The sequence below is a fragment of the Canis lupus genome, chromosome 5 (assembly GCF_048164855.1).
Source record: "Canis lupus baileyi chromosome 5, mCanLup2.hap1, whole genome shotgun sequence".
NCBI lineage: Eukaryota > Metazoa > Chordata > Mammalia > Carnivora > Canidae > Canis > Canis lupus.
Window position 1 is genome coordinate 57,903,734 of NC_132842.1, and position 24,487 is coordinate 57,928,220.

The 24,487-nt window shown below is 46.7% G+C and overlaps 1 protein-coding gene across 1 annotated transcript in view; it reads left to right on the forward strand.

Annotated features, from left to right (window-relative positions):
- The first annotated feature begins 1,871 nt into the window (after positions 1 to 1,871).
- HEXB (hexosaminidase subunit beta) overlaps positions 1,872 to 24,487 on the forward strand; it is a 29,275-nt gene continuing 6,659 nt past the window's right edge. Inside the window, exons 1-6 of the mRNA XM_072826836.1 lie at positions 1,872 to 2,264; positions 5,029 to 5,174; positions 8,545 to 8,610; positions 10,655 to 10,701; positions 10,933 to 11,043; positions 22,752 to 22,853. Coding sequence (XP_072682937.1) covers positions 2,053 to 2,264; positions 5,029 to 5,174; positions 8,545 to 8,610; positions 10,655 to 10,701; positions 10,933 to 11,043; positions 22,752 to 22,853 — 684 coding nt within the window. The 5' untranslated portion in view covers positions 1,872 to 2,052. The remainder of the gene's footprint in view (positions 2,265 to 5,028; positions 5,175 to 8,544; positions 8,611 to 10,654; positions 10,702 to 10,932; positions 11,044 to 22,751; positions 22,854 to 24,487) is intronic.

Genomic DNA, 24,487 nt, shown 5'->3' on the forward strand with positions numbered 1-24,487 from the left:
AGAGGGCATTTTAAAAAAATGGAAAGCATTTATTAGCAAGGAATACATTGGTTAGGCAAGGTTGCCTTCCTTAGGAGTGTATGGGGTCTATCAGTTAAGTTTCCTAATGTTGACTGGGAAAGCCCATGGTGACCGGTTAAAGGTTATATTCCTGGGGGGTCGAAATCATATTTAGATTAGGTATTAAGTCTTGGTTTACTGACTCAGGGCTTTAACGTAAGTGATGCCGTTTTGGGACTGGAGTTCTTTTGTTTTGTTTTTCAGATTATTTATCTATTCAGGAGAGGCAGAGGGAGAAGCAAGCTCCCTGCCGGGAACTGATGCAGGACTCGATTCCAGGCCCCAGGAATCATGACCTGAGCCGAAGGCAGATGCTCAACCGCTCAGCCACCCAAGTGTCCCTGTAGTTTTCTTTTTAATTTGGGGAATATCAGCATCCTCCATTCCATGTGGGTCATGTGACTTCACTCAGTCTGCCTTAGGGGTGGGTGTGAAATTGAGCTTTTCAACTGGGATCCTTTATCAGGAATGACAGGGATGAGTGGAGGACCTAAGCTTCCTGGACAGGTTGTTCCTGCTACCCATGAAAAGGGCTATCACGAGGCCTGTCTGACAATGAAGCCAACAGGGAGAAAGACTGAGTTGAAAAATAGAGGCATATATGGAGAGGAGAGAGGAAGGGGGGAGAGGGGACATCTGATCCTCACGGGGTCTGGTGACATTGTTTCTGCTTGCTTGTAGGTCTGCTATTTTATCTCCAAATATTTAGAGGGGTCTGCCACAATAAGTATTTAAGTTGTTCTTAGGAATTCATTATAAACGGAATCTTTCTTTCTTCCTTTTTTTTTTTTTTTTTTTGTAGGACGGGGGTTTCCACGTTTGGTCAGATGATGATGGCTGAGTCATTGCAGCACACTTCCTAGTTGTAGAGCTAGTTTGCGTCCTTAAACTTTGCTCTATTAAATGGTCTTTGAACCAGACTTATTTAATAGTCTAATAAGGCCAATAAAGTATTCGACATATTTTTGTTCTCTTTTGTAATTGTCCTGTTTTTAGTTTTCTTGAAAATGACAGTCTGGCAATACTATTAATCCTTGGTTAAAACCTATTGCCTCTTTATATCAACTGCCTAATTACCTGGGTCCCTGGTGTCCTGCAAGCGCTTCAGGCGTCCTCGGCCCACAGCCTCTTTTAACCTGCCCCCTGTCGCGAACTCTGCCCGGGGCGGGGGGTGGTCCGCCGGGAGGTTTCAGTTCGGGCTGAGCTGGGTGGAGGACGGCCTGCGCTGCGGAGCCACCGACCCCCTGCGTGGGCGCCCCCCCAGCCCCAGGCTGGCTGCGGCGGAAGCGGGGCCGGGCATCGGGGGCGGGGCCTGGGCTTGGCCCGGGGGCGGGGCCCGAGGCCGGCTGTGGCGGGGCGGAGCTTGGACCGGGGGCGGGGCTTGGACCAGGCGGCGGGGCTTGGATCAGGGGACGGGACAGGGGCGGTGGCGGCGGGGCCTGGGCCTGGGCCGGGGCCTGGGCCTGGGCCTGGGCCTGGCGGGGGCGGGGCTTGGGGCGGGGCTTGGGCCGGGGGCGGGCCCCGAGCTCGGCTGGGGGCGGGGACTGGGCGGAGAGGGCGGGGCGGGGGCGGGGCTGGGAGCAGGAGCAGGGCCGGGGCGGCACCGGGGCCTGGGTCGGGAGCATGGGCGGGGCCGGGGCGGAGGGGGCGGGGCTGGGTGCGGGGCTGGGAGCCGGAGCAGGGCCGGGGCGGCGGCGGGGGCGGGGCCTGGGGCGGGGCCTGGGGCGGGGGCGGGGCCTGGCGGGCGGGGCGGGGGCGGGGCGGGGCGGGGCGCGGGGCGGGGGGCGGGGCGGGGGGCGGGCCCAGCAGCCGCGGGGCAGGCCCGGGCGGGGCGCGCGCTGTCAGCTGACCCCTCCGCCCTGGCGCCGGCGCTTCCTCCCCGGGCTCGGGCCGGAGGTCTGGTCCCGGGCTGCGCGCACCTGCGCCGACCGACCGACCGACGGACGGACCGACCGACGGACGGACCGAGCGAGCGCGCGCATCCGGGCGGCCATGGGGCCCCGCGGGCTGGGGCTCCTGGCGCTGCTGGCGGCGCTGTCCCCTCGCTCCGCCGCCGCGTCGGGCCCGGCGCTGTGGCCTCTGCCGCTGTCGGTGCGGACGACCCCGCGCGCCCTGCACGTGTCCCGCGAGAACTTCTCCGTCTCCCACGACCCCGGGTCCAGCGCCGGCCCGTCGTGCGCCCTCCTGCAGGAAGCCTTCCGGCGGTGAGCGCTCCGGGGCCCGGCCGGGCCGGGTGGGGGGGCTCGGAGGGGCCTCCTGGGCGCCGGGGGCTCGGGGGCCGCCGGAGGAGGTCTGGGGAGAGCCGCGCCCCCGGGACCCCGCGCCCGGCTGGGCCCCGCACCCCGAAATCCCTCCAAGGAACCGTCGGTCTCCGTGCGGCGCCCTGGCCGAGCTCGGGCCCCCGCCCCGCGGCCCCTCTCGCAGCCGCGTCGCCCCCCGCAGCCCGGACCCCGCGGAGGCCCCCGGGCTCCCCGAGCTGCCCTTGCTCCCCCAGGTTGCGCCTCCTTCCAGCGCACACTGCGGCGTGGTTTTCCCTGCAGGACAGAAGGCAACTGGTGGGGAAAGAAAAAAGCGAAACCAGAGGAACCTGCTGGCCCAGATAGGCCTGGAACGTGAGGTCGGGGTGCAGAGACCCTGCATGGCTTATTTCTCGCCTTCACTTTTGCACTGGACACGGCCACCTTAGACTCGTGCTTCAATGAGCCTTTGGGACTGAATCTGCTAAACCCCATCCAATGGCCAGACTCGGGGTGAAGTAGTAAAACCAAGCCGGCTGGTTGCCTCGGGATACTGAGGAGAAAGGTCATCAGGAAGGAAGGTCGGGGCTAGGAAATCTTTTTAAGAGGCAAACAGGGTGAACACATTTGCATTGGGACTCGGTCTGTAAAATTGTATTTTCCTTCTGTGCCATACCGTCCGTTAAACAAGGACTCAGGAATATGCTTAAAACGATGAGGAGTGTGGCAAGAAGGCGTGGGAGACAAGTTGATGGTGTGATGCCCGAGGCTCGAGTCAGCTGTGAGATGGTTTAAAAACAAGGCTTGGCATTTTGAGGCAGCGCGGGTGATTAGCTGAAATTTGGCTAATTCGTGCCTGGTGTGTGAGGCAGCTGTTGCTAATCATACCCTACATTGTTAGGAAGCAGGTTATAAAGCATCAGCCCGGACGCCTAGGAAGTGAAGGTATTCGGGCGAGCATTCCAGGAACTTAGAGGGGTCAGTGTGGGTGTGGACTGCAGGGATGACAGGGATGTCCCAAGGCACTAGGTGCTGGGGAGCACACAGTCCAGGCCCTAGGTAGGTCAGAGGCTCCTGTCTTCGAAGGGCCCAGCCTACATCACAGACCCTGCTTTCAAATACTATGCATTTTGCAAGCAGAGAGTTTGCTCTGGTGCGTGACAGCTTCCTCAACTTGTAGAGCAGGATCCATCACTCATACATCTTTTTTTTTTTTTTTTTTTTTTTACAATGAATAGCTCCATTCCCTCAGCTCCTGAAAGGCAAAATTAACCCCTGGACACCACTGCTTTAGAACCCTTTGAGTTTTCGGTTAGAAGTTTTAATACCCAGGACGAAGGTTTTCCTTATTTGGGACAAGCCAGCACCTAAGTCAGATCTCAGAACTGCTGGCAACTTTAATTTCCTTGTTTGTTTGTTTGTTTATTTTAATGTGCTTCACTGTGGTAAATATAGACGATAAAGTTTACCTTCTTAGCCATTTCTGAGTTTATAATTAGTGATCTATTTTTTTTTTTCAAGATTTTATTCATTTGATAGAGTGTGTGTGCACACCTAGCAGGTGGAGTGACAGGAGAGGGAGAAATAGACTCCCTGCTGAGCAGAGTCCAACGTGGGTCTCCGTCCCAGACCCCTGGGACCACGACCCGAGCCCAAGGTGGATGCTTAACTGAGCCACCCAGGCGCCCCAGCAGTTCAGTGATCTTAATTTTCTGTCTGGTACCCACATACCAGAGAAAGGGGAAATTAAAACAACATTTGAAAGTATCAGAAGACCAAATAAAGCTTCAAAGTAATTCTTTAAATAACATTTTAAATAGATTTTGATAAGCCAGAGAGGTTGTGTATGCTACTTATGTGTAAGAACATATTGTGTGTTTCCAGAAAAGTAAGGAGAAGTAGGAAAGTTCCAATGAGTCTGGAAGCGTATGGAAGTTAACCAGCGAGAGTGGAAAGGATGAAGGGGCTGAGAGCCCTTCCCGTGGGAAAACTTTGGCAGATTCAGGAGAAAATTAAGATCGCTGAATTGTTGGGGTGCTTGGGTAAATTTTCAAGGCCCTGTTGAGAATTCTGTGGGCTGATGACCTCTTGGAGGGGGGAGTGGTGGTTATATATTAGCTTTTTGGGGAAGATAACAGGAACTGTGACTGAATCAAGCTTAAGCAAGAACAGCTCTTATCTCATACTTGAGGAAGTCCAAAATCAGAGAGGGTTTTAGTTGCCTCGGTGGCTCAGGTGGCTCAGCAGTATCGTTAGGAAATCCATGCTCTTGCCATCTCTGCCATTTTTAGTGTGGCTGCCACCAGTCCAGGTGTCACATACTGAAGAGTGGGGCTCTTGTGGCTCACTTGGTGTGGGAAACCTCTGCCCCCAGCACCCCTGATGGCCCACCTCCTGCTGGTGATCATCGGCTTAGGTACCCAAGAGGGTTGGGATTGCCATTACTGGTTCTTAACAGCAACTTCATACGAGGCACTTGGAAGTGTGGGCATAACTTCTCAAGTTCCCGTGCCTGTATCCCACTCTCAGAGATTCCGAGACGGTCTGGACAGCCCTATTTTCAGAAAGCTCCCCCAGAAAATCCAATGTGCAGTTGGAGTGAGAGCCTGTCATTGGACCAGGTCTGGGTAGCAGGGATTGGAGGGGTCAGCTGCAGGGTCCACGGCCACATATGCATCGAAAATGTGGTTACAGTACTTTAAAAGTTTGTTTGAATTTATTTCTCACACAGATACCATGGCTATATTTTTAATTTGGACAAGTCACAGCGTGGCCCTGCTAAACGTAACAGTGCGGTGGAGTTAAAGCAACTTCTCGTCTCCATTGTCCTTGACTCGGAGTGTGATCTTTACCCCAACGTCACTTCAGATGAGTCCTGTGAGTACCTGTGCAGCGTGAGTGCAGCGTGTTGGGAGCTGCTCGTTCTGGCCTTACGTGCCCCAAATAGGTTCCGTGGCATGAACTATTCTGAGTTCGTGGTCAATGAGTTAAGAAGTTTTAGTTTTAAAATTATCATTAAAGTTTGATGATAAAAGTAAGACCTAGTCATTGTAGAAAATCTTTAAGTGCAGTAAGTGAAGAGGAGGAAAGAAATCGTTCATAACCCCAGTGCTTAGTTAATGACCGTCGCCTTGGCTGTGTTGTTTCTGTAGATACGTTTAAATATTATACATAGATTTAAGTATAAACCTATAAAAGGGACACGAGAATGGGGTAATTCTGCTCATGTGGCTTTTGTATTCTGCTCTTTGGCCTAACGTCATAAACATGTATTAAATATTTTTCTGTGACATCATTTTTAGTGCAAGGACTTAATTGGCTAATCCCTTATTTTTGGACATCTAGTAATTTTTTTATTTTGAAGATAAATCTATGCTTATATCCATGATCTCTATTTATAATCTAATTTGATACAAAGATAATGCAGAACGGGGAGTGGGGCGGGGCTATTTCATTTTATAATACAGTCAACATTTACCTATAGGATCCTTTTGTTGCCTAAGACGTTCGGGCCTTTCCCAAATTGTGCAGGAAGGAAATAATTGGGCGGGCCTTTTTCCTGGGCCTCCTGACTAGGAAGAATATGGAACTACAGCAAGGAGGCAAGGGAAGCCACGCGAGGCCGTAGGTGCTAGATCAGTACGCACAGAGCAGACTGTGGGCAGGGCGGAAAGATAGGGGGTAAGAGAGGGGCCACTCCTGTGTCCTCAGACTGCTTAACAGATGGTTGAGTGTATCTCTTCATCCTTTGCGTAGAGATCAGGTTTCTTTCTTTCTTTTTTTTTTTTAAAGATTTAATTTATTTATTCATGAGACGCAGAGACCCAGGCAGAGGGAGAAGCAGGCCCCTGCAGGGAGCCCGATGCAGGACTCGATCCCGGGACCCTGGGGTTACACCCTGGGCCGAAGACAGACGCTCCACCGCTGAGCCCCCCGGTGCCCCGAGATCAGATTTCATAATACATCTCAGAAGAATAAGTACATTTCTCTTCAATTCTCTAGCTGTTCATAGAGAAACAAGATTTTCCGACACCATGTGACATGTGATTTCAGTTGGCAGCACTCAGACCCTTCACGAATTAGGTTTTGTAATCTGAATTGAGACGGAAGTGGTCATTCACTCCCTAAGGAATCTCTGCTGTTAGCAATACTGATGACCTATTGTAAATTCCAGAAAATGGTAGTGTTTTGAAACTGGAGGGTTATAGCTTGTCATCAATTTGGCTTTGCAAACTTCTTTATTCTGAAAGGGAGGCTTCTTAGGACAAGCTGGTTGTGAAATTTTCTCATTTCTCATAAACTAGTCAAGTTTTGAACTAGTTGATAAAATGAACACAGATGCAAATATCAACTGTGGTTCCGGAGTGTGAGAAAATGTTGAAGGAAGTGACAGGTGCTACAGCATCACATATTAAAATGAAATTATTATGCCCTGGGACCCAGAAGTGGACTAGTTTCTGCTGCGGAGAATTAATTGCATGTAACGAGGATGTTCGATGCAGCTTGCTTGGGAGTGAAGAGCCCTGAACAAAACTACGGGTTCATCGGTCCAGGGATGACTGGGTAGACTTCGTGAGCTGGTGCTGAGGACTCCTGTGGAACAGTGAGGAATGAAGGCGCAGAGTGAGAGAGCGAGCTTGGAGAGCCTGAGGTGCACAGAGGCCCCGTGCAGGAGTTGCTGCCGTTAGTGTGTCCACACACGGGGCAGTACTGCGGTCGTTGCACGTCCGTGTGTCAGTGCGCAGGGGGAGGTCTGAGAAGTGTCTTCTGATGAAAGTAAAGGGAGGTGAGTGGGCATCTCAGGCCATTTTAGCCTTACCTGTTTTATTTTTGAAGAATCCTGTCTTGATGCTATTTGTGTGTCCGGTCCTAAACACAGAGTAGTTACAGTTACAGCACAGAGTTACAGTAGTCACAGTAGAGCACAGAGCGGGGTAACTGAGGTCAGGGGTGCCACTCCCACCCCACATCACGGAGGTCGTCGTTGACACCAGTAACTTGGTTTTGAAATAAAACTTGAAATTCTACAGCTTAGGTGTCTGTACGTACAGGACACAGTGTCCTTTTACCTGCTCTGTCTGGGGGTTTTGCATTGAGTTGAATCAGGACCCTTGTTACGATCGGCCGTCAGCTACCGGAAGTGTTTAGCCCGGAGAACACACATGTTAGTGGCTTTTAGGTGACTTGTGGGTGACCATGTCGCACTATTTCTGAGAGACCCCAAAACCATGTGCATTAAAAACTGTTGTGAAACAGCGGCCAGTGAGTCTGGTGGCCGAGAACTTGATGGAGACGGAGAGGAGGCGGGATTAGGCCACAGCCGAGGAGCAGGCCTGCTAGCCCGGCCGCGAGCGCCCTCTGCGCCCCTCCCCAGGGAAGGCCGCCTCGTCAGAGGCTGTCACCCGGGAGGTCGCATGCTTCCTGGCCGTCGGTGGAACCCGCTTCTGGTAGGCGCTGCCGGGTGCCCTGGGAGCCGAGCCGGAGGGCAAGGGCGGCCCCAGCCCGTAGCGGGGCCTTCCCTACTCTATGGCCGGTCCCCTCCGGGCCTCCCCGGGGTCTCGGGGACGGCACAGCCCAGCCAAGTGGCATTCAAGGCCCTGAAGCGTTGCCCCGTGTTCCCCCCCCCCCCCAAGCAGCCGGGAGCCGGAGGAGATGGGCGTGCACTAGTCTGTTGAGGGGCACGAAGCTGAGTGTAGCTCAGGTGAGGTGGCAGGTGTGTCCTGGGGGGTGGGGGGGAACGTGTAGGCTCCATGCTCAACAGGGGTTCCGGCGGGGGTGGGGGGGGGCGCTTGCACCGTTGATCTGAAACCATAGCACGGGGGATCCCCGGGGGGCTCGGTGCCTGCCGTCGGCCCAGGCTGTGATCTCGGGTCCCGGGATTGCGTCCTGAGTTGGGCTCCCTGCGCGGAGTCTGCTTCTCCCTCTGCTTCTGTGTCTCATGAATAAATAAAATCTTTAAAAAAAAAAAAAAAAAAAAACCCAACCAAGGAACCATAGCCAAAGTAGGAAGCTCTCTGCCGAGGGTCATGGAGGGAAGCGGGGCTGGGGATTGTTGACCTGCGCCCCTGCTGGCTGGAGGCCGCCTGGGGACAGCGGGGACTGGGCCTCAGGAGCCCACGGGCGTCCCTAGAGAGTACGGCGGCCGAGGGAGGGCCTGCAGTGGGGGGCGGGGATGGTCCCGAGACGAGTCTGTGCTTAAATACATCGCGTGTCACTGAAGGATTAACCACCTTCTCCCCTCATGCAGATAGTTTGGTTGTGAAAGCACCGGTGGCTTTCCTCAAGGCCAACAGAGTGTGGGGAGCATTGCGAGGTAAGTTCTGTGTAGTCCGATTGTCGTTTTCGAGTAAAGATTTGTTTCCATTTGGTGCTTTGGAAAATCAAGCACAGCAGGAGTTTGCTTCCTCGGCCCCTCTGCAGGGGGTGTCGGGTATTCCCAAAATGACTTCCACGGAATGGGGAGAGATCCTTAGGCCTCGCAGGGGACGCGGAGGCGCGTTCGTCCACGAGCGGAGGTCGCTGGCCCCTTGGCTGTGTGTCCACAGGGCCTTCCCGGCCGCTGCGAGTGACCTCGTGCGGGGTGCGGCCTGGCTGGCTGCCTCGCGAGCGCGGTCTCCCCCTAAGAAACGGACTTAGTTTTCACAAACAAAAGGCCCGAATTGATTCCTGAACCTGCCAGGGCAGAAGCACAGAAACAGACTGAGAACATCGCCTGTAAGGCCCGCCTCCACGCAGCGGCCACGGTTCCCGCGGGCGGCCCTGGGAGGGACGCGGGGCCTGAGCTGCTCGGCTCCTCCAGGGGCCTCCTGGGCTCGGTCCTGCTTTTGCTACCGGTTTTCATCGGGACCCCTTGGAGAATGGGTGATTCTGCTTTGGTTTCTGGGCCAGGAATCACTTGATCCTGAGAGTCTTGTGAGGGGACTGGGAGAGCCTTGGCCACAAACCCGGGGTGGGGGGGGGGGGTTGGTCCCCGGGGCTCGCAGACGTGAGCGCAGCCCAGGCGCGGGGAGCAGAGCCGCTCCCTGAGGGGCTGGAGGCAAAGGGTGGGAGGAAACCCCAGAGGCCCCTTCTGGATTTCAGAGCTGGGTCAGACTTTGGGTGTTGGCACATTTCCTTCCACTGTTCAGAAGCTGCTTTCTCTTCCTCTAATTCGAAGAGACTTCCAAGCAGTAGGGCTTTAAAAAAGGAGGAGACTCTTCCTTAATGTGAACGGACCAGGTTCGGGTCCTCGAACACCGGCGGCCTGGGTCTGCTGCGGGCCGGGCGCGAACACGGGGGCCCTTGGCTGAGGATTCCTGAATTTCTGTTCCTGGGGAGGCGGGCCGGCGGCTCTCTCCTCCCCTCTGGTTGCCTTCAGGGTAACGCTGGGCTTGTAAAAGGAGTTCGAAACTCTTGTCTCCTCCTCTGTTTTTTTGGAAAAGTCTGAGAAGAGCTGGTGTTGCTTCCTTAAATGTCCCGTGGCACTCGCCCGCATGGGGGGCAGCCCTGGACCCCGCGGGGGGTGGGGGCGGCTGTGACCAGCGACCCGGCCTCCCGGGCCCAGTGAGCAGAGCTTCCCTCCGGCGTCTTCCCCTCTCGGTCCCAGGAGGGCGTCACACCTGTTGCCTTAATCGCTCAGCTGTCTCTCATGGTCTTTCTGTTCCCGCGGTGTCACTTAGGGCTCCTCCCTCCCTCCTGACCCCCAGGCTGCCTCGAGGGGCGACAAGGGTAAAGGCCCGGCTGCTCCCGCGACTCTGGATCTCGGGTTGTGGGCTCCAGGCCCAGGGTGTGGAGATCAATTAAAAATGAAAATCTTTAGGGACAAAAATCATGGAAAAGTCAAGGGCAGTTGGAGGAACTGGCCCGTAATGTAGTGTATTAAGGAAACAATCCACTTAAGTGAAAAATGCCCGGGACAGAGTCTGCAGCTGTGAGCAAAACATCGTAGGCGTTTACTTGGGCTCTTATTTATAGCTTCATGGTGGCTTGGGACCGTCTCCCCTCTGTTAACTTTCTGTGACCTCTGAAGTTTTGCTATATTTTATCATAAAAATTCTTTTTTATAATGCCATACATTTCCTTGGTAAGTGGTGTTTTGTTGTATTAAATCGCTATTTGTTTTGTGTTTATCATTCAAACAAAACTCAGTGTGTGGGTACAGTGACGGTAAAACGTTTTAATGAAACAAAAGCAACAGGGATGTTTTTAAAAAGCTGAGCTTTGATTTTAGAAAATATGTTAGAAGGTGTAGGTCTAACATTATTTTTAGTTTTATTTGCCTTTTCTCATTATGAGTGTATGTTAGTATAATGCAACTTTTATTGACTCAATCTCATATATAAATTAAGGCAATAAACTATAAATTTTACTCTCCCTAGGTTTAGAGACCTTTAGCCAGTTAATTTATCAAGATTCTTATGGGACTGTAAGTATGATTATTATGTTACTAAATTGTTGGATAGATGTATTACTGTAAAAAAATGTAAAGTCTTTAGTTGTTTATTGCATTTCTTCTTTCCAGATGTTTAACTTCTCTGGTAAATGTAAATTTCCTACTTGTTCTAAGTCTTTTATCCAGTGCTTGCATAAATGTAGGCCTCTTAACTAAGCTCAAGTCAAGAGAAAATTCTAAAGTTAGTTTTATTTTGTTTTCTAGTTTACCATCAACGAGTGCAACATTATTGATTCTCCAAGGTTTCCGCACAGGGGAATTTTAATTGATACAGCTAGACATTTCCTGCCCATTAAGAGTATTCTTGAAACCCTGGTAGGTGATTATTTTATGTCACCCGTTTTCTGTTCTGAAGCTTCGTCCTTTCATGGTGTTACTGTGCGTGGGTTACTGACGCTGCTGTATGGGTGGGAACGGGGCGATTGCCGGTCCTGTACTTGGGCACTGAGCTCTGGAAGGGCTGTTTCCTCCACTGAGAAAGTCAGTGTTAAATATTGGGACTGCCACTTAATTTATTTGAAGTGGCGTAGAAAGGAGGCTGGGCGCTGCCCGTACCTAGGGAGAGGTTCCAAAGGAGCATGGACTTTTCCGATGGTGGGAGTTGGGGGTGAGGCTCCCAGGAACTGTTTCTTCCTGTCTGCTCCTTAGTGGTTCGTGCGCCCCGTCGCCACATGGGCAAGTTCTCCTCCCATGTTCTTCTGCGTCTTCCCTTGATCGCTTATGAACGCACCGTATTATTAGAAAGTGATTTTTACATTTGCATGAATATCCTAAATTTTTTTTCTCCAAAAGACATTATTGTTACTTTTGTGAAAGAAATAAATGCTTGGTGTAAAAAGTTTCAACAAATATGTGGCATAAAATAGGTAGTAATCCCATAATTGCTTTTACCAAAGGTTGACATAAATTTCGGTGTCCCATTTATCTCCTCTTACACTTAAAAATGTAATATATTAACACATAGGACATGGCTTTTTAAAAACCTTGAATGGAATTGCATTTTTTCTACCTCAAAAAAACTTGTTATGGCCATGTTTTTATGAAAAAATATGTAAGGTCTGTATCATCTTTTTTTTTAAATTTTTTTAAAATTTTTATTTATTTATGATAGAGAGAGAGGCAGAGAGACATAGGCAGAGGGAGAAGCAGACTCCATGCACTGGGAGCCCGATGTGGGATTTGATCTCGGGTCTCCAGGATCGCGCCCTGGGCCAGAGGCAGGCACCAAACCGCTGCGCTACCCAGGGATCCCCTGTATCATCTTTTTAAACAGTTGATTATTATATTTTATATACCATGATGTGAATTTAACCATTCTCATGCTGATGGACACCTAGGTTAATTTATCACAAACAGTCCTGTAGAGTAAGTATTCTAACATTTGCATATTCACCAGGATTATTTCCCAAATATAAATTCTTGCAAGTCAATTTCCGGGCTTAAAAATGGACACACTTTATTTTCGGGGAGATTTTAAATTGTTACATATGATCGGAGTGCCTTTTAGATGTGTGGGAAATATCAGAAAGGGAGACAGAACGTAAAGACTGCTAACTCTGGGAAACGAACTAGGGGTGGTAGAAGGGGAGGAGGGCGGGGGGTGGGAGTGAATGGGTGACGGGCACTGGGGGTTATTCTGTATGTTAGTAAATTGAACACCAATAAAAAATAAATTAAAAAAAAAAAAGATTGCCTTTTAGAGAGGTCGTGCAAGTGGATGCGTGGCCAACGGGGGCACACTTTTGCCATATTGTTTGTTCATCTAATATCTCTGTGTTTTAATTTTCACTTCTGTGATATTTTAGTGAATATAAGCCTCTCTTATTAGATACTTGTGTTTTTAATATTGTAAGCTGCAAATATATTTTCAGTGTCCATTTTTTTTCTTCTGGAATATTGATTCCTTGTTGATATAAGAGCTCTTTAATGTTATATTTGTTTATATATGTATCAGTGATACTTCGGTGTTTGTTTATATATGCTTATCCCTTGTATATTCTTGTGAAGTTTTCCAGATTTTTTTTTTTAAGATTTTATTTATTTATTCATGAGAGACAGAGAGAGAGAGAGAGAGGCAGAGATACAGGCAGAGGGAGAAGCAGGCTCCATGTGGGGACCCGATGTGGGACTCCATCCCGGGACCCGGGGTCACACCCTGAACCGAAGGCGGTGCTAAACTGCTGAGCCACCCAGGCTGCCCACCAGATGTGTTTTTTAAACTATAGTGTCTTTTTCTGTAGAAGTAAATAGTTTTATATGTAGTATAATCTTTCAATCTAACCTTTTATTATTTTTTGTCTTGGGAAGTGAGCTAAGAAAGGACTCCAGAACAAGGATATAAATATAAAAATAACCTCCCAAATTTTCTCTTAATATACTTTTTCAGGGTGAGTGGCTGGCTCAGTTGGTAGAGCATGGGGCTCCTGATCTCAGAGTTGTGGGTTTGAGCCCCACACTGGGTGTAGAGATTACTTAAAAAAAAAAAATGTCAGGGGCATCTGAGGGGCTCAGTGGTTGAGTGTCTGCCTTCGGCTCAGGGCGTGACCCTGGGGTCCTAGGATTGAGTCCTGCATCGGGCTCCCTGCAGGGAGCCTGCTTCTCCCTTTGCCTGTGTCTCTGCCTCTCTCTCTGTGTCTCTCATGAATAAATAAATAAAATCTTTTAAAGAAAAAAAAAAGTAGGAAAAATATATTTTTTAAACATTTTCTTTTATTTTTTATTTATTTTTTTTTAGATTTTTATTTAATCTAAATGATCATGCTGTCATCTACAGACCTCATTCTTTGATCAGTTGTTCTAATCAGGTCCTTTGTAAATTCAGTGTCTAATCTGGGATCAGGTGTTGAGTTTGTCATGTCTCTTTAGCACCTACAGTTTGGTACTATTTATCTCCCTTGTCTTTCAAAACCATGACATTTTTGAAGAGTTTAGCTCAGTCACTTTGTAGAATGCACTTCAGCCTGTGTTTTTACATGAGTAGATTCAGGTCACACATTCTGGCAGGAATAAGACAAAAGTGATGCCATGTTCTCTCCACGGCAGGTGGCACCTTCTTTATTCCATCACCGGTAATGTTAACAGCCAGGATGTTGACACAGGTCATCCGCCAGGTTTCTCACTGTGAAGTCAACTTAAAAGTATCTTGGATTGGGGCCCCAGGGGCTCAGTCGGTAAGGGTCTGCCTTAGGCTCAGGTCTGGATCCCGGGCTTCTGGGATTGAGCCCCATGTCGGGCCCCTGCTCAGTGAGGAGTCTCCTTGTCCCTCTCCCTCTGCCCCTCCCTTGGTTCGTGCCTGCTCCCTCTCACATAAAATCTTAAAAAAAAAAAAAAAAAAAAGTCCCCCAAAATGTATTTCGTATTTGTTAATAAAAAAAAAAGTCGGTGTGGGATCCCTGGGTGGCGCAGCGGTTTGGCGCCTGCCTTTGGCCCGGGGCACGATCCTGGAGACCCGGGATCGAGTCCCACGTCGGGCTCCCGGTGCATGGAGCCTGCTTCTCCCTCTGCCTGTGTCTCTGCCTCTCTCTCTCTCTGTGACTATCATAAATAAATAAAAGTTAAAAAAAAATTTAAAAAAAAAAAAAAAGTCGGTGTCTTGCAGGTGGTATTTTGAGATGACGGAAGCTTGTTCTTCAGGCCGCGTTCCTCCGCTGGCCTTAGCATCCCCCCGGGGTCCTGCCTGGCCACTTAGCGCTGGGGCGGCCGCCAGGGGCTGGGTTCCCCGAAAGGGAGGTGCCGCGTCCAAAGGCATTTTCCTGTGAGGTGGAGCCTCGCTCGAGGTCCGCGTTTTCATCAGTAGGTGCTCGGGGCCTTTACCGAGGGCTGCGGGCCGCTCCTGGCCCTGTTGGCAGCTTGTGCCGCCGCCGCCCAGGTCGGGCCTCGCGCCGCATTCTCGGGAGGTGCTCTCGGCCCGTGACCTTCCGCACCCATCGTCTCTCTTTCCCGGTCCTGGAGCCACTCTTCTCCCAGGAACCCATGCAGCGGTGCGAGAGGCGGGGGCCTGAAACCTGGGCCGCGGGGACCCCTGCCTGCCCCCCCCCCCGCCCCCGGCGCGCAGGCCACAGCAGGGACCCCACTGCACCTCCACGAACACACGCACACATTTGCCTTTTCTAACACCCGAGCTCCGTTTGTTCCTGTCACTATTATTGAGCTATTAACTAGTGTGCAGCGGCCTGGCAGCTCCCGGGCACAGCCTGTGGCTCCAGCAGCGCCGCTGCCGTCCTTCCCGCCGCTTGTCACCCTGTCACCCTGTCACCCGCGGCTGTTCCGGCCTCGACCTCCCTCCCTGCTGCGCTGTGGGCTCCGCGTCGTCCACGTGTCAAGGCCTAAGTCTGTGTGTCTCTGTCTCCTCTAGCTGCTTGGACTCCCAGGCGTCCTCCGGGTTCAGGGGCTGCTGTCTTGCAGGTTCTTTGTTCACTGGTTTTGTTGTGGGGATTCGGCGCAGAAGGGCAGTCGTGGGCACTCGTCACTCTCCGACCTGCTTCTCTTGGCCTCTTACCTTCTGGGCCCTTCCGTGTTGTTGCAAAGGGCAAAATCTCATGCTTTTCCGCAGCTGATTTTCCGCTGTGTGACTGCATATAAGCACGTGCTACATCTTGTTCATCCACTCGTCCCGCCGCGGACGCTGGCTGCTTCCGTGGCCCGGCCGCTGCGAGCAACGCGGGACAAACACCGAAGGCTGCAGAGGGGTTTTCAAATGAGTGTTTTTGTTTTCTTCGGGGAAACCACTAGTGGCATTACTGGATCATATGGTAATTCTGTTTTTGATTTTTTGAGGACACTCCCCATCCCACAGTGACAGCACCGGTGTACATGGCTAGTAGCAAGGGACAAGGGTTTCTTCTTTTTCTCCTCATGTTCCATATCCAACCCTTGTTATTTCTTGTCTTTTTTATCTTAGCCATTCTGAAGAGTGTCAGCTGATACCTCATTGTAGTTCTGATTTGCATTTCCCTGAGGAATGATGTTGAGCACCTCTTCGTGTGTCTATCGGCCATATGCAGATCTTCTTTGGAAAAATATCTCTTCAGGTCCTCTGCCCATTTTTAATTGGATTATTGGGGGGTTTTTGCTGTTGTATAACTTTATATATTTTGGATATTAACCTGTTATGGGATATATTATTTGCAAGTATCTTTTCCCATTCAGCAGCTCACCTTTTTGTTTTGTCGGTGGCTCCCTTCACTGTGCAAAAGCTTTTAATTCTGGTGTAGGCCCAGTAGTTTTGTTTTTGTTTCCCTTGCCCAGTGAGTCATATCCAGCAAGATGTTGCTCATGCTGAGGCCAAACAGATTACTGCCCATGTTTTTTTTCCAGGATTTTTATGGCTTCAGGTCTCCCACGTAGGTTTTTAATCCATTTTGAGTTTATTATTTGTGTATGGCATAAGAATGTGATCCAGTTTCATTCTTTTGCATGTGGGGGGGCCCAGCTGTCCCAACACCATTCATTGAAGATTGTCTTTTCCCCGTTGTATGTTCCTGCCTCTGCCTCCTCCTCCATAGACTAATTGACCTGTTTCTGGGCTGTCTGCTCTTTTCCACAGATTCGTGTCTGCTTTTGTGCCAGTATCATGGTGCGATCCCTACAGCTTTGTAGTATATTTTGAAATCTGGGATTGTGATACTACCAGCTTTGGCCTTTCTCAAGATTATTTTGGCTCTTCAGGGACTCTTGTGGTTCCGTACAGATTCTAGAATTAATGTTTTACTTCTGTGAAAAATGCTTTTGGTATTTTGATGGGGATTGAACTGATTCTGTAAATTGCTTTCTGTAGTGTGGACATTTTAACGGTACGAATTCTTGCAGTCTGTGAGCCTGGGCTATCTTGCCACTTGCTCATGTTGTCCTCAATTTCCTTCATCAATACTTTATAGTTTTCAGAATATAGGCCTTTTTTCCCCCCTCATTGGTTATTTCTAGGTTATTTTATTCTTTTTGAAGCTGTTGTTAAGTGGGGTTGTTTTTTCCCTTTCTGCCATTTCATTATTAGTGTATAGAAATGCAACAGATTTCTGTACATTAACTTCCTATCCTGCAACTTTGTTTTTTGGTGGAGCCTATGGTGGACATATAAATATCATGTCATCTGCAAGCTGTGAGTTTTACTTCTTCCTTACCAATTTGGATGTCTTTTATTGTCCGCTTGCAGCAGCTGGGATCTCCTATACCTTGTTGAATAAAAGTGGGGAGAGTGGGCATCCTTGTCTTGCTCCTGACCTTTGAGGAAGAGCTCTCTCAGTTTTCCACCATTAAGGATGATGCTAGTTGTGCATTTTTCATATATGGCTTTTATTATGTTGAGGTGTGTTCCCTCTATACCCACCTTGTTGAGAGTTTTTATCATGATTGGATATTGTATTTTGTCAAATGCTTTTTCTGCATCTGTGGAGATAGTCACATGGGTTTCATCCTTTCTCTTGTTAAGAAAGTGATTGATTTGTGAATATTGAACCATCTTGCATCCCTGTAATAAATCCTACTTGATCATAATGAGTGATTTTTAATGTATTTTTTGCATTTGATTTACTGATACTTTGTTGGGGATTTTTACATGTATGTTCATTAGAGATAGTGGACTGTAGCTTTTTTGTAGTGTCTTTGACTGGTTGTGGTATCAGGGTAATGCCAGCCTCATAGAATGACTTTGGAAGTTTTCCTTTTTTTATTTTTTGGAATAATTTGAGAAGACTGGTTAGTAGAATTTACTTGTGAGGTCATCTGGTCCCTGGACTTGGATTTGTTGGTCGTTGATTACGGATTCAGTTCCATTACTAGCAATCCATCAGTTCAGATTTTCTATTTCTTCTGGTTCAGTTTTGGAAGATGATGTTCCCAGAAATTTACTCATTCCTTGTATATTGTCCAATTTACTGGCATATAATGTTTTATAATAATATAATCCTTTGTATTTCTGTGGTGGGGGTTCTTCCTCCTTCATACCTATTGAGTCCTCTCTGTTTTTCTTGATGAGTGTGGCTAAGAGGTTCATCAATTTTATCTTTTCAAAGAATCAGGTCTTAGCTTCATCTTTTCTATATACTTCTTTTACTGTCTATTTCATTTATTTTTGCTCTAATCTTTATTACTTCTTGCCTTCTGTTAGCTTTGCACTTTGTTCTTCTAGCTCTTTTAGGTGGAAGATTATTTATTTGAGATTTTTCTTGTAACTTGAGATAGTCCTATACTGCTATAAACCTCTCCTTTAGAATAGCTTTTGCTGTATCCTAAAGATTTTGGACTGTCGTGTTTTCATTTTAATTTGTCTCCATGTATTCTTATTTCCTCTTTGATTTCTTGGTTGTTCAGTAGCATGTTATGTTGTTTAGATTCCATGTATTTGTGTTCTTTCCAGGTCTTTTCTTGTAATTTCTGGTTTCATACCTTTGTGGTCAGAGAAGATGCTTGATAGGATTTCAATCTTGATATATTGAGACTTGTTTTGTGGCCTCATATGATCCTGGAGGATGTTCCTTGTGCACTTGAGAAGAATGTATATTGTTATTTTTGGATGGACTGTTCTGTATGTATCTGTAAGGTCCTCCATGTAGTGTAATATGTCATTCAAAGCCACTGTTTTCTTCTTGATTTTTGTCTGGATGATCAATCTATCTATTGATGTAAGTGAGGTGTGAAAGTCTCCTACTAGTATTGTAGTTTTGTCAATTTTTCTGTCTGTGTTAATTGCTTAATGTATTTAGGTGCTCCTGTGTTGGGTGCATAGATGTTTACAGTTGCGACAGCCTTTTGTTGAATTTTTCCCTTCTTCATTATATAGCACCTTTTTTGTTTGTTTCTTTCTTGATACAGAGTTTGTTTTGAAGTCTCTTTTGTCTCATGCAAGTATTGCTACCTGGGTTTTTCTTTCTCTTCCATTTGTATGATATATGTTTTCCAGCCCTTCACTTTCAGTCTATCTGTTCTTTTAGGTCTGAAGTTAGTCTCTTGTAGACAGCATGTAGATGGGTCTTGCTTATTATCCAGTCACCTGTGTCTTTTTTTTTTTTTTAATTTTTATTTATTTATGATAGGCACACAGAGAGAGAGAGAGGCAGAGACACAGGCAGAGGGAGAAGCAGGCTCCATGCACCGGGAGCCCAATGTGGGACTCGACCCCGGGTCTCCAGGATCGTGCCCTGGTCCAAAGGCAGGCGCCAAACCGCTGTGCCACCCAAGGATCCCACCTGTGTCTTTTAATTGGAGCATTTAGTCTACTTATATTTAAAGTAATTATTGATAGGTATGTACTTATAGCCATTTTGTTTATTCTTTTCTGGTTGTTTTTGTAGTTTTTGTCTGTTGCTTTCTTCCTTTGCTTTTTGTGGTTGATGCCTTTGTTTAGTGTTATGCTTAGATTCCTTTCTCTTCATTTTTGGTGTGTCTATTACAAGTGTTTGGTGCTTACCATCTTACGTATATAGCAGTCTATATTAAGTTGATGGTTGCTTAAGTTCAAACGTATTCCAAAAGCACTAAATTTTAACCCACTCTCCGTGTTTTATATATATCATGTCATATTCTACGTCTTTTTTGTATGTGTATCCCTTCACTGATTTTTGTAGATTGGAATTTACTACTAGGTGGTTTAACGTCCATACTGGCATTATAAGTAATCTGCTATTTTTATTGTGTTTGCTTTTACCTATGAAATTTTTTTCTTTCATGATTTTCTTCTATTTATTGCCTTACCTTTCCACTTAAAGAGTTCTCTTTGACATTTCTTTTAAGGCCAGTTAAATGGTGGTGAAATCTTTGAACTTTTTTTTGCCTGGGGAACGCCTTTTCTGAATGATAGGCTTTCTTGGTTGCCAGGTTTTTGCTTTCAGCACTTTGAATGTATCATTCTGCTCCCTCTGGCCAGCAAAGTTTCTGCTGTAAAATCAGCTGACAGCCTTATAGGATTTCCCTTGTGTGTAACTGTTGTCTGTTGTGGCTCTAAAACGCCCTCTCATTATGCTTGCTGGTTATTTATTTATTTACTTACTTACTTATTTATTTGGAGCAGGGAGTGGGGCAGGGACAGAGGGAAAGGAAGAGAGAATCTCAGGTAGGCTCTGCATTGAGTGTGGACCCCAACACGGGGCTCAATCCCACGACCCTAAGATCATGACCTGAGCCCAAATCAAGAGTGGGATGCTTAACCAACTGAGCAACCCAGGTGCCCCAGCATTTGTTGTTTTAGTTATTATGTGTCTTGAAGTGGACCTCTTTGTGTTTCCTGGATATGGGTGTTTATTTACTGCCCCAGATTAGCTAAGTTTTTAGCTATTTCTTCAAATAAGTTTTTTGCTTTCTTCTCTCTCTTCTCTTAGGATTCCTCTAATGTAAATATTGTTACAGTTGATGTCACTGAGTCCCCCTAAACTATTCTATTTTTTTCATTGCTGTTCATTGTGGTTGCTTTCAGTTATTGTGTCTTACAGATCGCTGATCTGTTCTTATGCATCTTCTAACCTGTTCCCTCTAGTATGTGTGGTTCTTAAAATTTTCATTTACTGAATTCTTTATTCCTTCTTTGTTGATAGTCTGAGCTTCTCTACTCTTTTCTCAAGTTCAGGGAGTATCTTTATGACCATTTATTTTCTATAAATTCTAGTTAGTTAACATACAGTATAATATTAGTTTTAGGTATGACCATTACTTTGAATTCTTTATCAGGTGTATTGTTTTTCTCTGTTTCATTGAACTCTTACTTTGATTTTTGTCTTGTTCATTTGGGACCTATTTCTATCTTCTCATTCTGCCTCTCTGTTTCTATGGATTAGGGAGATCGGCTGTGTCTCCTGGTCTTGAAAATAGTGGCCTTGTGTAGAAGAGGTCCTTTGATGCCCTGTAGCGCAGCACTCCTGTTTCCTCAAACCAGCTGCTCGAGGCAGGTCTTTGGAGGCCACATGCACCCTACTGTTGTGCTTGGGCTGCGTTTGCCATTAGGACATTGCCGTTAGCCCATAAACCACCGTGCCTGCTCGGAGTACACACTCAGGGTTTGGTCCCTATACTGCTGAAGGGCCGGGGTCCATGGTGGGCTAATAGGTGGGGGGAGCAGCAGTCAGACTAGTTGTCTGGAGTTAGCCTCTCCGCCGCAGTTGCAGGAACACCGACCAACAGGACTTTATCTGTCAAGCCAGCTGACAGGCTCAGCTGTGCAAACTGCAGGTGTGCTGGGATATGGGGTATCCTCCTCCTCTCCGCATGGCAGGAGTCACTTTGGAGGGACACCTGCTAAGGCTGGTGGGTTGAATGGGGCAGGGCATATGGTGTTAGCAAGATGGGTGAAGTGTTAGTGTTCAGCTGTCTAGGCTGGGGAAGGAGAGAGAGAGAAACGGTGCCTGCCAGCACTTAGCTTCTTGGAGAAGTCTCCTGAAGATCTCTGCCCTGTTCTGAGATTAGTAAATAAATCTCCTTCGGTCCACCCCAGGCTCTTTCCAAACTGCGACTTTGGTGCTGTGTCCATAGTTGCTTATCATGCTTGTTCTTTAAGGGCAGAACTTCGCTTCCTATTGCCCTCTGGCTCTTAGAGTAAGCCCATTGGTTTTTAAAGTCCCACTGGTTTCCAAACCAGATGTTAGACTCCTCTTCCTGGTTCAGGTCCCCAGTATCTGGGGTGCCTGGTGTGGGGTTTCATGTCTCTGCATGAGTCCCTCCTGCTTGTGGTTAGGTCTCACCAGGGCTTATGTTCCCGACCCCTTCTCCACTCCTGTTTCATGTGGCCTTCCCTCTGGGATCACCCGTGGAAGGTCTGTTGTGGCCGTCTTCAGTGTTGGCTGTCCACGTGCAGCTGTTACCTTGGCGTGTCAGTGGGACGAGGTGAACTTGGGAATCTTACTACCCTATCTTCTATCTGACTCCTACATCTCTAGGTCTAATTCTATATCTTATCCATATTAGGGGATGGCAAACTACAGCCCAAGGGCCAAATCCAGTCTGTCACCTGTCTTTGCTAATGAAGTTCTACTGGAATACAGCCACGTCCATTGGTTTATACTTTGTCTTGCTCTACAACTGCAGGATCAATTGTGACAGTAACCAAAAAATGCACAAAACCAAGATATGTACTGTTGGGCCCTTTATGAAAAAAGTTTGCAAGCCCCTGGTCTTTACTGAGGAACTCACTCCTCTGATGGTAAAAATCCTGTCACTATTCAATAAAAAACGTCTACTTCTTTGCATAATTCCCTTGTTAGGTAAACTATGTCCCAAATGCATCAGCAAATCCTTTAAGCCCTGATGAAGGAGAAGGGTTAAGTTTTTATCTTTTTCAAGTAGTCTGCTTATATTTTATATAAATATTAACATTGTTTATTCCTCCAGAATACACATAAAATTTAATAATGATTTCCCCCCCAAATTTCTGGGAATATTGCGTTTTTACCAGGTTTCTTTAATTTCTAAAGGAAGGGATGGCACTCAAATCTTAGAATTGTGTTGAATTATGTAAATGACTTTTTCTGTAGGGATTATAAATCCTGGTGCTTCAATACCTCCATTGTTTCCCCTGCTCCATTCCCAAATATGATAGCAGCCAAGAACTCCTTTCCATTCTTGGCCAACCCTGAAATATTTGGAATGTACAAGAATGCTACCTTCTCACAGAACAAAGCTCTAGCTCCCTGTTTAGAATTAAATACAAATGCTGAATAGGCTTTTTGAAAAGTGATATGCCGCATGAAGTACAGATAAGTAACTTGGGGCACGTCGGTGGCTCAGTTGGTTACATGTCTACCTTCTGCTTAGGTCATGATCTCCGTGTCCTGGGATCGAGCCCAGCACTGGGCGCCCTGCTCAGCGGGGAGTCTCCTCCCTTTCCCTCTGCCTTCCACTCATGCTCTCTCTCTCCCTCAAATAAATAAAATCTTAAAAAAAAAAAAAAGATAATTGAAATTTCTTTTGCATTCTTGCTTTGCTGAAAAGAATTTAAAAGGAAGTAGACACACTGGAAACAATCCTGAATACAGGTAAGTAAATTGAAATTGTATGGGTATCGTATCTGTGATATATAATTTTTTATATATGTTTGCTTGCAGGATGCCATGGCTTTTAATAAGTTTAATGTTCTCCACTGGCACATAGTCGATGACCAGTCTTTCCCTTATCAGAGTGTCACTTTTCCTGAGTTAAGCAACAAAGTGAGTAATTCATGTTATTGTACTCTGTCTACAAAAATGTTTGTATGGTTTCTTTGGAAGTTTTTAGCTTAAGTCTTACTTATGGATAGAATTAAAGTATAAAAGTTACATGTTTGTGGTTTAAAAGCTTTTTTAGTAGGCCGTGGCTTACCAATTTAGATCCATCCATAAAACTTACTATAATTGTTATTATGAATGAAAATAATCTCTAGTAGTTACACAAATAACTTTAAAAAACTTAATGTAAGAGACCTGAAGCACATATAACTAATGTAGGGTTGAGTATTTTTATCACGTAGTCTGCAGTTGTACTAGATTCTGTAAACGATGTTTTCTCTCTGAAAAACTACATAGAGAATTTTAGAGATGAGAGCTCCTTAGAAAATAATGGCTGTCTCATAAGTGTTCAAATTAAGTCTATTATGAAACCCTTGGAGGTGGGAGCAAGCCTTGGTGTCATCTTGCTTGGTAACTGACCTTCCCATCCAGAGTTGCAGTTAGGAAGGGACTCTGTGTGTTGTCCTCTGGTCACAATTCCCACGCTTTCTCCAGTGTTATGTAGTATAGGTTGAAATGTTAGTAGTACTCCTGTTTGCACTTGCTTTTTATTACACAAAATCTCACACATATGCAGAAGTAGATAATGACTTCCATGTTCTTGCCACATAACTTCAGTAATCAGTACTTGGCCAATCTTGTATCACCTGTACTCATCCTCCCTTGCCACCATTACTTTTAAGGAAATCCCACACACCATATCTCATTTGTAAAAAAAGGTATGTTTTTGTTAAAACAAAAACCCCATATTATTGCAGCTGAGAAATTAACAATCTAGCTAGCCAACAGTTATTTACATTTCCCCAAGTGCCTTTACCTTTTCTTAATGAAAAAAATTTTATTTGCAATAGGATGCAAATGAGTTACATATACTGTGGTCAGTTAATATGTCCATTAATTGTCTTTTGATCTATGGGTGTCCTCCCTGCCCATCTTTTTTTTTTTTTCTTGATAATTTGTTATTTTTGTTAAACTAAATCATTTGTCTAGTTCCCAAAGTCTGAGTTTTGCCGATGACATTTCCATACTGTCCGTTAACGTGTTCTTCTATCTCTAATATTTACTCTAAGTAAGTAGATCTGATCTTGCTTGGATATAAATTTGATGGGGTGCATGGGACAATACTACTTTTTAGGAGTTGAGCATTTATATTTATGTATAACTTAAGATATAGCTTATAAATTGTATGTAATATTTATTTATATCTTAAAGGTGCTACAGTAACACCTTTAATTGACCTTTATCTTTAGTCACAACCCATACTCATTATAAAGGGATTGAGAGAAATGATTTTTTTAAAAAAAAGCCACTTATCAGAGCATGTCTGAGGGAATTTTTAAAGCTGATAATAATTAAAATGACTTTGAAAGGTGACAGCCCAACTCTGTCATAGTGTGTGAATTTTCATTCTAAAACGGACAAGGCAGTGTATTCAGTTTTCACAGATTTGACTTTGGAAGTCAAACATTTTATTTCTCTTTTGTTGTATGGTTACGAGGTTGAAATAGCATGACGGTAAATGTTCCTGAAACAAGAGGAGCTAGTAGAGATAGTTCCATTAGTAAATCCAGAAATAA